This window comes from Python bivittatus, unplaced genomic scaffold (genome assembly GCF_059951505.1).
Source record: "Python bivittatus isolate LINGU-HERP-01145 unplaced genomic scaffold, Pbiv_v1 ctg000070_np1212, whole genome shotgun sequence".
NCBI classification, from domain to species: Eukaryota; Metazoa; Chordata; class Lepidosauria; order Squamata; family Pythonidae; genus Python; species Python bivittatus.
Window position 1 is genome coordinate 234,146 of NW_028277034.1, and position 14,868 is coordinate 249,013.

At 45.2% G+C, this 14,868-nt stretch overlaps 1 protein-coding gene across 1 annotated transcript in view; it reads right to left on the reverse strand.

Annotated features, from left to right (window-relative positions):
• The window catches only part of OTOP1 (otopetrin 1), a 37,521-nt gene extending 23,456 nt beyond the window's left edge, over positions 1-14,065 (reverse strand). The window contains 2 exon segments of the mRNA XM_088130485.1: positions 108-244; positions 13,626-14,065. Of these exon segments, the coding sequence (XP_087986611.1) occupies positions 108-244; positions 13,626-13,930 (442 nt within the window). The 5' untranslated portion in view covers positions 13,931-14,065.
• Positions 14,066-14,868: the final 803 nt, after the last annotated feature.

Here is a 14,868-nt window from a genome sequence, read left to right on the forward strand (position 1 = left end):
GTGAATAAACGTGAACCAAGTTAGTTTGTTTTTAGGCTCTTACACAACAACAGTACAATACTAAAAGAGTTGTACACATTTGGAATAATAAGACCAAATGGTTTTACCTGCAAAAGCGTATGAACTGCATGCGTAACTGGAAAAATACCTTCTGTGACTGATAAGCAACTTGAAAATCCAACAAAGTATCCAATTTTGAAAGAATCCATAATTAAAGTAATCACTGCAAACAAAGTAATTCCACCTGGAACGAATGTTAAAAGAAAGAATTATTCTAAAGATAAGAACTTTAGATACTGTCAAAATGAAGGGAAAGCTACAATTTTAATTTAAACATTAAAGTTGGAGGCACTGAAACAAAAAATTTCATTCTGATTCACATATGTGAAACACAGGAAGACTCCTCCTCCCCCCAAAAATACAATGTAGTTCAAATGTTGAGAAACAACACATTATCAACATTCAATTGCTGCAAGTCAGGTATAGACATCCCAGTGTGGCTTCCTGTAAAAAAAATGTTTTATCTGTTTACAAGGCTTATAGGCTGCTCCAGTCAGCTGGCTCCAAGCAGTGCATAAGTCCCCAATACATAATAGGGCTTAAAAGCAAACACCATACATTGTAATAATATAAAACTGGGTATCATGATCAAAACAACAAAAGTCGGATGAAGAGGCCTAACAACCCAGTCCCAGCTTGGTGAAGCCACTGGGTTTTCACCAGTTTTCTGAAACCAGGAGGGAGGGCACCGACTGCCTATGTGTGGGGAGCTACTCCAGAGGAAGGGGTGGTGAAAGAAAAGGCGTGCTTCTGTGGCCCCTGAAGATGACAAAATCTCATGGGGTGGGCAGAGGTTACTGGGAAAAGGCAGCCCATAGATACCGAGGCCCTGAACCATGAAGGGCTTTAAAGGGGAACACCTTACCTTACCAGCACCTTGAATTGCACCTGGAAGCCACCTGGTCATGAGTGCAGTTCTCAAAGTAAAGGTGTTATGTGAGTGCCTCAGGATGCACCCAAAACTACTTGAGCTGTGGTATTCTGGACCAGCTGTAACTTCCAAATGTTCTTTAACAAAGCCCTATGTAGAGCACATTCCCATAATCAGATTGAGAGGTAACTAAGACACGAGTAACTTATTTTGCCAGAGGTCAAGATGTACAGCTGGACATCATTACTATACTGATGAAATGCTGAGAGAGGATTTCACCCAGCAATTTCATATAGATATTGAATATACATTGACCTCTGCAGCACCTCACAATTGAGGGGCGTTGTAAGAGTTGCCGCATTCATCGCTGAATAAAAACTCCATGAGACGCAGGCTCGTACAAAAGCAATTTACTCAGGTGTAATGCAGGTTGTTACAAACAAAGCCAGGGTTGGCTTGGCACAGGTTACATAGCATTTTATAGTCTCCCCATTTCCCACGCTTAGCAAGTCCCGCCTGCTGCCCGCCCCTGCCCATCCTTGGCTCGCCCCTCGCCCCTGGCTCTCCCCACCATGGGCTGATGGCAGATTCAGCCAGGGTCCTTTGTTTTTGGCTGCTTTGCTTGCGTGGCAGGTCCCATGAGGCTGACTCACGATTGCCCTTGATGGGCAGTTGAGCCGGCTGGAGTTTTTGTCTTCATTGTTGGCTGCTGGCCTGGGTTGGGGGAAGTCCCGCTTGTTACAAAGTAATTGATTCCTGCTGTGGGTTGATTGCCGCCACCTGTCGGCAGTTTACTTGCCATTTGCGCTTCCTCTTTCGATCTCCTGCACCTGAGGCAAGGAAACTGACTAGGCGCGTTTGAAATTAGCTAGGCAGAATGGCGGCTAGCTTGAGTGTGCCGTGCCAGGCTGAACCTGACAGGCATGAGGTTTGATCTCCTCTCCTGACCCTCTAACTGAAACCATCCCTCCGTGCCTAGCGATTAACATTCCCATCCCTCCCCCTCCTTCCTCCCTCTCTCTGTAATGGCAGAAACGAAGCAAGCAAGCTAGCAGTACAAGTGATTGATTGCAAGGATTCTGACACCAGGTGCTATGGAGCCAGGCCCTTCCTCTGCCAGCCAGGAAGAGGTGCCAGGAAGCAGGGTAAAACCCCTGGCTTCAGCGTGAAGGCTGTGCCCCACCAAATGAGTGTCTCATGAGCAAGTGGCAAGCCTCTTCAGGCTCCAGCCAGCTGGCCACCTCCTCACTGGCACTGGCTGTGCAAAAGGAGCTGCAGCTGTGCCGGTCCCAGTGAGAAGGGATTTAAATAGTTACACAGCCACCTCCAAGTGGCTGGAAGCAACTTCTGTGTCTAGCTCCTTGCCTTGTGTTTCTGACTCTTACAATTCTGCTTTGTTTCTGACTTGGACTCTGATTCTCTTTCTAGCAATCCAAAGACAACTTTGGTACAGTACTTGACAACAGGTACTCTCCCTGGGCTCTTGAGGAACTTGATGTGCACAAGCACATTCCCACATCATCCTTCAGGCCAACTCCCTTGTCCTGAAGGGACAAGGCCTTGTCCTTCTCTCTCTGCCCTGCCTGTATACTCACCCTGCATGACCTCCTCCTCACCTCTCCGCTGACCATCCTCAACATAAGCACCTCCCAGCTCCCCCACAAACCCTGCAAACAGATACACAGAGAACACCTTCCCCTCTCCTGCATCAGCAGTTGCCCTCGCCCCACAGCTCAGACAGGAAAGGATCGTGCACTGTTTGAACAGAAATTACTGAAATTCTTTATGACTGATACTGTGCTGATGTTTAATACTAAATGGATTTTAACAATGATTGGCAGTTTTTAAAATGATATAAGATATTCAGTTATGTAAAACTAATGATACATTAAAAATTCTTATCTAACAAATTTAATCCTACTTCATTCTATGATGCTTGTAAATTCCCTGTTTATTTACTTTTTTCTTTTTCATTGCCTCTTTCTCTCTCTTTTCTTGTCCTTTCCTTTTTTCTTTCTCAAAAATATTTAATAAAAATAAAATGTATTATATAAAAATAAAACATAGTAGACTATTATGTTCCCTCCCACACCATTAATGTATTCAGAATTTCTAATTATGGGGAGAAGATGCTCTAAAATCATATTTAAAAATAAGGAAGAAGGGACAAGGAACATATTCTTGGCATATATCTCAACTCAGATTTAACCATGAACATGATACACCAGGACCCATGATTTATGGGCTGAATAAATGATATCAATACAAAATACAGTATAAAACTTTGGGGAAATTCAAAATAACTTTGATATTTACCTCATTCAAACTAAAGGACATGGAGTTATTTGAAAAAGCTTCACCATATGACTATAGTAAACAGAAGATAAAAACCCAGTACATGTAAGGATCGCCGCGTTCAATGCTGAATAAAAACCTCGTGAGACACAGGCTCGGACGAAAGTTACTTTACTCAAGTGTAATGCATAACAGTTACAGACAAAGTCAGGATTGGCTTGGTACGTTCCTTACAGTGTTTATATGGGATTTCCCCCCTTGACCCCGCAGTACCCCTGGCTTCCACCTCTGCCCATACTTGGGTCGCCCTTCCGTCGTCAAGCTCCCCCTCGGTTCTTCTAATGGCAGATTCAGCCTGCTTCCTTTGTCTCATAGTCGCCGTGCTCGTGGAGCTTTTCTTCTGCGGGTAAAACTGGAGGTTTTTAATTGGTTGTAGATCGTTGGTGGATTGCCGAGTTCCTTGAGTATTGTGGTTGCCGTTGCCTGGGACATTTGGGGAAGTGGGCTGTGTTACAAGGTACCTGTTTCCCCTTTGTCCTTGCCCTGGGTTAACTGCCGCCACCTGCCGGCAATTGACTTGAGTTGCCTGTTTGCCTTTCCCAGCCGCTTATGCCTTAGGCGGTGAAACTGACTAGCGGCGGTGAAACTGAAACAGTGCCACTGCTTGGCCATGCTGGACTGAATCTGACAGTATACTTCCAGGGTCAAAAATCTTCTCCAATTTCACAAATTTAATTGTAGTAATAAGTTCTTGAAGCAAAAGAGTAAATCATGATTAATGATAAGTATTCATATCTTGCAATAAGTGTAGTAATGTCACTTTCTGTTTACTGTGAGGAGTTGCCATTCCAAGATGGTGGGACTCCTTATCCTGAATGGGGCAGCACTCTCCAGATATGCAGTTTGGGTATACTTCTGGATCTACATCCCTTTTTGGTTTCAGGAAATAACCACCAATAGCATTTTTTACCAGCTTCACCTGATAGGACAACTGTACCCTTTCAAGAAAGAAATGTAACCTTAAAATGATGGCTCATGAGCTGATAACCTCCAAGCTTGTGTTCAGTGTCTCTTAGGGCTTCAACTGTTGGTCTCTGCTTAAACCAGATGGAAAAGATGGCTTAAGAAACACCTTCCTGGATTTCAAAGCCCTTTGTTGCTTTGGCCATACGGATGGCTTGATATTCTGTCCAGACCCTGGTGGATTCTGGATAGGAAGACAAGACAAGACAGGACAAGACCAGGCCTTAGAAAAGATGCTCAGATGCTGTGATGTGTCTATATCTACAAAGAGCAGAATAGGGCAACCCATGGTATTCCTTATGACATACTATGGAAGTGAACGTTGGACTCTGAAGAAGCAGGATAGGAAGAGTATTGATGCTTTTGAACTTTGGTGTTGGAGAAAACTCCTTAGAATACTGTGAACAGACAAGAGAACAAACAATTGGATCATTGAGCAAATCAACCCAGAGTTCTCACTTGAGGCACAAATGACCAAGCTCAAATTATCCTACATTGGATACATTATGTGAAGATCTAGCAGCTCTCTGGAGAAGGTTTAATGCTGGGAAAGGTGGAAGGAAAGAGAAGACCAGGAGCCAGGTGGATGGAGTCAGTTACAGTGGTGATAGGGGCACCATTGGGAGACCTAAAAGACCAAGTTGGGAGACCTGAAAGACCAAGTTAGGGACAGAGCATCATGGAGAAAATGTGGTCACTAAGAGATGACAATGACTTGATGGCACATAATCAATCATCTGATTAAAAAAGCAGAGACAAAGCAAATACCAAAGACAGGTCCATCTCTGCACTATTTCATCAATGAATGTGTTAAAACACACACTCACAAAACTCAGATTTTCACTATTTTATTGGTGAACTTGTTAAAAAAACAGCTGTGGAGGACAGCTGGAGGGAAAGGGCTATTTCCACTCCAGGCCACTGGAGAAGCAGTATGGCTTGAGCCAGGACAGGATGAAATACTCTGCATACATTTGATGCAGAGCCAGAAAACCTGTGTGGAGGTTGCTTTAGCTGCTGGCTGAGGTGAGTGGAGGGTGACGTCATGCATTCCTGCTCTCCAGAAATGGAGGTGAGGGTAGCTGAAGCTGGGGTACTGGGGTACACTTATGAAGTAATCTATTAGCACAGAAGAACAGACAATTAGACTAAATGGGAGTCAGACAAAGTGGCAAAGGAGAATGGGTCACTTTGTGGGTCAAGGGAGAACACCGGCATTTGTAGGAGCTGCTAACCTATAAAGTAGTTAAGCTGAGGACAGAACCTCTCAGTGGAGAATGTATTGTAGATTCAAACCCCATACCCCCTGTTCCTATGTGATACTTGTGCAAAAGGTCTACTAAGTCTTATTCCCACAATTTTCTATAGTGGACCTTGAACTCCTATTTTCATATACAAGCCTATAGGCTCTACAATGAGCTCATGAAGATTGCTTTGAATGCATCTATGATTTCTCTTGCTCCCTGGTATAGTTTCTTTTCTTGCCTCTAACCAGTCCCAACAAACCCTTCATTTTCTTAATGCCAGCTTTCCCATCAAATAATTATCTGGACACAATGTTTTTTTTCAAAAGATTCCTTATTAACAGTCTGTGGGTAAGCCTAGTATATTAAAAAAAATCCTGCAAATTTCTTACTTCTGGGTTCTTCTCAACTGTGCTCCAGTAGCCCATGCAGCAGAGGACAATATAAAATCAGCACACTTGGTAGACTGCATGCAAGAAGCAGGTCCTCAGTGGGAACATTCCCTGTATTGTTTTGGTATCTCCAAAGGGGATGTCCTCACTGAGCTGGTCTGTGCTGGTGGTCCACTCTCAATGATGTGTCGGCCAAACTTCCAGTGGCTTAACACTACACCAAGCTATATTAGTTGTACATGGGAGCATTCCTCACCTCACCCCCATCATCACATTAAAAAGCTTGGCAGCGATGACTACAGAAGGCCAGTCAACATTTCAGGTAGAGAACACATGTTGATCCTGCAGGAAAACTAATCAAGAAACCTAAATAAATGGCCACCAGGAGCTGCTGCTTTGCAACTTTTGCTCCTGGAATGCCAGGGCTAGGCTGACAGATCTTTTCCAAGAAGAATTAGATATATAAGTGATTCTGTTGCAAATATTCACACTGCTTGGGACAATGTATTTATTTATTTATTAGATAAGTATCCCATATTTTGTAGAGGAGCTCAAGGCAACCTACTCAGTGCTCCCTCCTCCTGTTCTTCCCCTCAGCAACAACTCTGTGAGGTAAGTTGGGCTGAGAGAATGCCCAACTTCTCCCCGCTCCTAATCCAATACCTTAATCACTACATCTGTGGAAGGCCTCCTTGCTTAAGCATTTTCCATGGGAAATGTTTTATTTAGAAATATGCAAAGCAAACTCAGTTTAATCAAATAAATTTGGGGAAATAGTAATATAGCTATATTAATATGCTATCTGTTCAGTGATATACAGTAGTTAACTAATATTAAAGTATTCAGCTTACATGTAATCCACTGTAAGGCCTAATTGTCTTGTATTAAATCACAGTAGATGGTTTCTGGGGCCTTGCTCCTTGCTCCTTGAGAAGGCCTTATGTCCTAGGAGACCAGACCCTTTACTACATGTACTCCCTAATTAAGTAAGAACAGCCCATTCCAAAATACCTCTTTGGAGTGTCTTCACACTCAGGATTTCGTGGCTCATCCAAAACATACTATCTGACTTTCATTACCAAGCAATCACCTACATCCTTGCCTAATGGTTGCACTGTGCATGTCCAGTATACTTTCTATGTACATGTAATCTACATGTATCCACATTAACTTTACAACTGCATTCTTTGACCCAAGACATAAGATCTGGTAACTCCCTGTATTCAATAAAATGATGGTTGGGATCCTCTCCAATTATTTGGGTAAGTTCTTTGGATTTGTTGTCCACACACACCATATTGGTGTAAATAAATAAATAACAAGTAAATAAATATTATGTGTAAATAAATATATATAAAAGTAAATCAACCATATTCTATCTCTGTAAAACAATCCTGTAGCCTCCTTGTCTGTCTTTCTTGCCAGACAGGCTCAGGCACACTCAATCCACATTTTCTTTCAGGCACAGACCTCTCTGTCTAGGCACAAGGCAGATTTGTCCCCAATAACTTCCTCTGCCTCCCAGGAGGACAAGGCTTCTTCTTTTGGGGGACTGCAGACTGGAAGACAAGGAAAAACACTGTGCTGATGTGGAAAGGGGAAAGCCAAAATCCTTTTCTTTCAGCCCCAGATTAAAAGTTGAAACTTCCAGAAAAATAAAAAGGAAATCCAGGTAAACTGAAATCAGAAGAAGGAAGATCAGATTCAGAAGATAGGCAGAAATAGATCAATGTCTAGTTAGAACTGCACTCAGTTTAATTGCTATTTATATGTGTAGCAATGATTTTTATGTCTCTGCATTATTTAAGGCTATTGCATTTTTCTTTCAGGGAACAAGTGTTGTTAATCATTTAAAATCTAGTTTACCATTATTTGTAACAGATCAGTGCTATTTTGTCATCTGCCAGAATTCTTATATTTGCCTCTAATACTGCCCCCAACTCCTTTTTTTTCATTTGCAGTTGCTGGATCTTTCAGTTAGAACAGCATTTCCCTTTTCCAACCTGCATAGATTACCTGCATATCTAAAAGGAGTTGTTCTACCATTTTATTTTTAATAAAGGTTAATTTTTTCTATACCCTTTGAGATTGGTTTATCTTTGAAGGGGAGGAGGGCTGATACTTCATCTCAATGCTATACAGCCAGGAGGTGGTGCTATAGCTTTTTTTAAAATAAAATTTACCCAGCAATTGCTGGACAGTAAGACAGAACATAGGATTGTGAGGAGAACGGCAGGTGGGCACTCCACCAGGCACAGATGGCGGCAGCAAGAACTATCCAGCCACTGCTTCAATGGGCAGGGGGAGAGGCAGAGTGTGAGACTCAGGAGGCTTCTGGGACAGGAGGCTTGAGGTTTTCCCAACTACAAATACCCCACAGGCTGTGCTGTGCTGCTATACTCATTTCCTCATTTCATTACAAAGTGGTACAGCAACTCTCATAAACTCTCCCATTTATGAAATCATGCATAGCAAATAATCAACTTTTCACATAAATGAGCAAGAAGCAAGAAGCCTAAACAATAGCTGTGCAATCTAAACCCCATTTCCCCATTTCTTTAGGGGTGAGGGTCTAAAGCAGTAGACCAAAAAGTCTGTAAATGCCAACCAACTCACTCAGTACAGCCAGTAATTTGCACACCAAGGGGGGACTTCAAAAGAAAACCTCTGATGGGTTCAGAGCAAGTAGTTCTGCCACTCTAAAATCTTCCAGCCCAAAGGAGGCTTTTATATACTACAGCCATTAAACTATTTGAAGCAAATCTTTATCCAGCTCAGCTGGGACCCTTTTTCAACTTCATCCACAGGCGTTATTCCAGACCAACTCCTTACAGCAATATTCCAGATACTGGGTTGTATCTGCAGCATCAATCTATGGTTGCAGCCAGGCCTGCTAAAAATGGTGCTGGAGTTTAGTTGTCAAGGCTGAGTTAAGACTATCCTTCCCAAATGCCAGAGGATGGATCCCAAATTTTCTTCAGCTGAGTTTTCCTCCTCCCTCATTTAATTTCCCCCCAGGATACAGCATCAAATAGGACACACAGCACTAAACCAACTAGGCGAGACTCTCCATCTTGAAAGCTACCAGCTGTTGATCTATGCCAATGGAAGAAGGGCCTTCATTCTGGCTTGCTGCAACTCACTCCGTTCAACTATAGTAGAAGGCAAGTCCAGGCAAGTCGAGGAAATTTCCAGAACATCTGTGTCTGTAATAAAACCATTGAATATGTCCATTCGCTTGACACAGACATCTGTTCACCAGTTATCAGGCTGTACAGACCAATTTTACCTCTCCCTATTGCTCTGTAACTCCAACTCCCTCATAACAGGTAATGGTGCAAAGATCTGTGTTGTAGTGTTCCAAATCTGGCAAATATTGACTGCCAGCTAAAACCAGTTATGTTGACCCCACTCATGCTATTCTGTTACTGAAAGAGGGTGGGAGGTAGGTAAATTGTTCTTGCTGTTAGGTAGGCATTAACTTATCATAGGGATACCTGGCATTCTTTTATTTCTTGTGTATTGATTCAATTGATAACCCACCTTTCTACCTATATTGCATTCAAAATAATTAGCAGTCTAAAATTAAGCACCCACAGCCCAGCAAATATACATACAAACAGCTAGTAATTTGCAGTAATTTATTTTGTAGCACCCCCCCAAAAAAGAATTGTATGCTAAAATTAACGAGAAATATTCTCAATGTTCTGCATAATTCCACTTCCTCCACACAGCAGAGATCAAGATATGCAAGAAAAGCGGGGTTTTTTTAATCTCGTATAGTGGTCCATCGTTAAACAGTGGTGGTGTGGGATTGTCTGGGATTGTCCTCTTCTCCTCTGCCCAAGACAATCCACTCCCTTCATCTGTTTTGAGGCTCTTTATGACTGGTCATGTTAAGTCCTTCTGCGCACCCAAAACTACGGAGGAGAAACAGATCAAGCTCAGAAGTGAACTACATTTGGTGAATTTCCATTTGGTGGAAAGGATGTTTGCAAACCAGACAGAAAATGATGTTGGATTAATTGTTGTTGTGGTTTAGTCGTTAAGTCGTGTCCGACTCTTCGTGACCCCATGAACCATATTGCGCCAGGCCTTCCTGTCCTTCACTGCCTCCCTGAGTTTGCTCAGTTTCATGCTCATTGCTTCAGTGATGCTATCTAACCATCTCATCCTCTGCCGTCCTCTTCTCCTTTTGCCTTCAATCTTTCCCAGCATCAGGGTCTTCTCCAAAGAGATCTCTCTTCGCATTAGGTGACCAAAGTATCTGAGCTTGAGCTTCATTATCGATCCTTCCAATGAGCAATCAGGGCTGATTTCCTTTAAGATTGACTGGTTTGACCTCCTAGCAGTCCAGGGGACACTCAAGAGTCTTCTCCAGCACCACAGTTCAAAGGCATCAATTCTTCGGCGCTCAGCCTTCTTTATGGTCCAGCTCTCACAGCCATACATTACTACTGGAAAACCATAGCTTTGACTATGCGGATCTTTGTCGGCAAGGTGACGTCTCTGCTTTTTAATATGCTATCTAGGCTTGCCATAGCTTTCCTCCCAAGAAGCAAGCGTCTTTTAATTTCATGGCTGCAGTCTCCGTCTGCGGTGATCTTGGAGCCCAAATAAATGAAGTCTGTTACTGCTTCCATTTCTACCCCTTCTATTTGCCAGGAATTGATGGGTCCAGGTGCCACGATCTTAGTTTTTTTAATGTTGAGTTTCAAGCCAGCTTTTGCACTCTCCTCTTTCACCTTCATCAAGAGGCTCTTTAGTTCTTCTTCACTTTCTGCCATTAGGGTGGTATCGTCCGCATATCTGAGGTTGTTGATGATTCTCCCTGCAATCTTAATTCCGGCTTGTGATTCTTCCAGCCTGGCATTTCTCATGATGTACTCTGCATATAGGTTAAATAAGCAGGGGGACAGTATACAGCCTTGTCGTACACCTTTCCCTATTTTGAACCAATCGGTTGTTCCATGACCGGTTCTAACTGTTGCTTCTTGGCCCGCATACAGATTTCTCAGGAGACAGGTAAGGTGGTCTGGTACTCCCATCTCTTTAAGAATTTGCCACAGTTTGTTGTGATCCACACAATCAAAGGCTTTTGCATAGTCAATGAAGCAGAAGTAGATATTTTTCTGGAACTCTCGTGCTTTCTCCATGATCCAGCGAATGTTGGCGATTTGATCTCTAGTTCCTCTGCCTCTTCGAAACTCAGCTTGTACATCCAGTAGTTCTTGGTTCATGTATTGCTGAAGCCTAGCTTGTAGGATTTTGAGCATAACCTTGCTAGCATGTGAAATGAGTGCAATTGTGCGATAGTTTGAGCATTCTTTGGCATTGCCCTTCTTTGGAATTGGAACATAAACTGACCTTTTCCAATCCCGTGGCCACTGTTGCATTTTCCAAACTTGTTGGCATATTGAGTGCAGCACTTTAACACCATCATCTTTTAGTATTTTAAATAACTCAGCTGGAATACTGTCATCTCCACTAGCTTTGTTGTTAGCAATGCTTCCTAAGGCCCACTTGACTTCACTCTCTAGGATGTCTGGCTCAAGGTCAGTGATCACACCAGCGTGGACATCAGGGACATTAAGATCTTTCTTGTATAGTTCTTCTGTGTATTCTTGCCACCTCTTCTTAATCTCTTCTGCTTCTGTTAGGTCCCTGCCTTTTTTGTCCTTTATCATGCCCATCTTTGCACTAAGCGTTCCTTTCATATCTCCAATTTTCTTACAACACAGCTAATTAAACAGTTATTACAAACACATTAAAACTTTAAATATTTGGCATATACGGCTAGCAATGGTAGAAAATGTACAAAGGGAACAATTATTCTATAGCTTCACTATGTGTATACACCAAAACTGGTATCATACATGGCCTTTAAAAAGGTGAGATAAGTTTCCTAATTTTCATACACAAAGTGTCCCCAACAGTCTACCTCTTCTTGTTCTAAAGAAAGAATGGCAAAAAGTAAAACTTGTCTGGCCTGTTCAACTTCCTGTACGACATCTGTCTTTTTCCCCAAATTGCTACCAGCAGCTTCAGGGATGATGTAGAGTTGCGAGCAAGAACCCAAGAGAAAAGGATTCACCCCTCACGTCCATGATCTTCACATTATTCATTGACGTAGAAGAACCTAATCTTATTTTCCTTTCTGAAAAAATATTTTTGTTTCATCGTCCCATCTAACCCCAGAAGTAGTTGGAGTGCCATCTTCTGCTGAATTTTGCAATGGATTTTCTTACTTTCCTTTATGAGGATAATTATCACAATAAATGGGATGCTTGGAGTGAGTAATGCAAAGTGATGTTATTAGTGACTTTACAGGCTACCCTAAAATACTTGCTCCAAAATACTATCATTCTAGTTCTAATGAGGGAAGATAACAAACAGAAAAATATGTGTGCAGTGTTGGACCTTTATTTGGGCAGAGAATGAAACTTTTTCACACATCCCAGTTGTGTGGAGCTGCTACCATTCTGAGACTCCACATCTTAAGCCTCACCAAAATTTAACTTTTCCCAAAAAATTTCATTAAAGTAAGCCAAAAATCTATGGATTTTGCATTTTCATTTCTAAATTTCTATGTTACAGAATTTGGAAACACCGAGCATAATCTCTGTTGAACTCAGTGGAATGCTGGGACATCTGATGAAGCATCAGCAACATGCCCAAGAATCCTCAGGAAAAAATGGGCCCTTGCCCGGGAGGGCACCCCACTGAAATCAGGGAGGCTGAATTCCAAGGACCTTTGCTTTGGATTAGAATCCAGGGCAGTAACTCTATCCAGGGCAGCAATCCAGGGCACACCTATTATGAACAGACTACTGTACTCCCTTAAACTAAATATAAAGTAAAATCTCAGTTTAAAATACTATCTGGGAAGAGAGGGTCATTAGCCAATGTGGATTAAGTGAAGTAAATAAAGGCCTCATCAAGAGTATTTTGGATGCCACGTCCAGGGGGAGGCCCACATGGCACATTTCTTTCTTGTGTGTGAAGTATCCCTAATGGGGGTCAGTAACATATATGTTATTGGCACATCTAGTCAAAACAAATATGCGTAGGGTCAAGCTGCACTCCTAATGACACGGCCGATGATTTTTTTTCTAGAATTGTAGACTTGGAAGGGGCTTTAGAAGTCACCTAGTACACCCTCGTACTTGGTGCAGGATTCACAAGAACAGGGATTTTCATACAGTATTGGGTTCTGTGAGAGATTAAGGAGAAAAAAGTTCACTCAAAAGCAGTATATATTTTGTATAACTGGAACTCTGCTTTTGAAGGGGTGTGCGAGGAATTTTAACTGTGCCACAGCCTGCAAATGTTTGAGCAGCCTTGCTCCAGAGCCCCTCTCTCGGATGCCCCCGGCCCAGACCCCTAGCCAGGAGAATGCCAGCATTTCGTGGGGCAGCCCGTCTCACCAGATCACAGCTTTTACAGTCAAGAAGTTCCTCCTGACATCTGGAGCAGTTTTCGCAAGAAGGCTGAGGGCCTTCCTCCCCAAAAGCTACCCCTCCGGCGAGACCCTCCGGCGAGAATCCTCCGCCCTTACGACAGCGCGCCCCGCTGCCTTCACTGAGAGAAGGGCGCTGCTTTCAGGGAGGGGAGGGCTCCGCCGTTGCTTCCTCCGGGACCGGTTTCTCTCCCGTAGGCCCGCCCGCCTGCGCGCCGGCTGCCCGAGTCTCCCAGCCGGGTCCTCTGCAGCACGCCCCCCCCCGCCCCCGCCCCACTCACATTTGAGCCAGCGTGCCCCAGCGTGGGTGTCCTTGTCCTGGATGAGCCGCCTGTGCGCGTAGTGGCGGCAGAGGTACCAGGCCATCCAGAGGAGCTGCAGTGCCATGAGGGAGAGCAGGTACACCAGGACGGCGCTCTTGGCGACCCCGACGGCATGCACCGCCCAGGCGAACATCAGCAGCAGCCCGGCTAGCAGCAGGTGCAGCCCATACTGGCTGCTCAGTGTCTCGGCGCTTTTCTGCGGACAGCTTCGCCCGCCCCTGGCCAGCAGAGGCCAGCGGCGGCCATCGCCCCCTTTGGGCCATTGGGCCAGCGAGGGCGGGGGGTCCTCGGTCGCCCTCTCCAGCTCCCAGCCGTCCGCCGCCGGGCTGGTCTGGGCGCGGCTCTTCGGGGCCGTCGAGGCGGACTCGAAGGGGCTCCCCTGGAGACCCATGGCGCTTCTGCCTGGAGATTCCCCGCTGCTCGAGGGCCGGCGGGCGCGGGCTGGCTCAGCACGGAGGCATCCCTGGAGCGGGGGGGGGGGGAGGGCAGGCGCACTTGCCTTGAGTCCCAGGGGCCGCGCTTCGCCAGCCGCTCCCCAGGCGGAGCCACCCTCCACTCTTTGGGGCCCTTCGAGGCGACTTGGCAGGCGGGAGGCGTGCTCGGCTCCAGAGCAAGACCTCACCGGCGCTGCCACCTCCCTGCTCCACCCCCTGCTGCCATCCTCAAAGCCCCCTTTCCCAGCGGACTAGGAGACGGTCTCACCGAGTATTTATGGGGTGGAGAAGCCCCGGTGCCATTGGGCGGGCCGACGAAAGCGTCGGGTTTCAGTCACCGCAGACTCTGGGCGGCGAGCCCCTTTCCTCGGCTTGGCTCGGCTGCGCCTGGACGTTGGTTGGGTGAAGGCAGCGCCCCCGGGAATCTTAGCGGAGAAGTCGCGCCAGGGCAGACAGGGAGCCCTGGATGGACGGGGCGCTCCCGGGAAGAAAGCCACCGCCGCCAATGCCTTTTCCTGAAGAGAGGCGGGGTCGTGGGTGATCTCGAAGGGCAAGGAGCCCTTGATGGGAACCCGCTGGAGATGCAGATCAGCCTATTTGGCTGGGAAATCCAAAGCGAGCTGAGGGGGCTGCGGTGGCAAAGCCACCCCTGTCCTGGCGGTCTGGGAGCTCACCTGTTCCCGAGGAAGCCTGGCCAGACAGAAGCCCAACACCAGAAGGCTTGAGATGAAGAGCCGGAGCGGCCAGGTAGACCTGGCCCAGTGAAG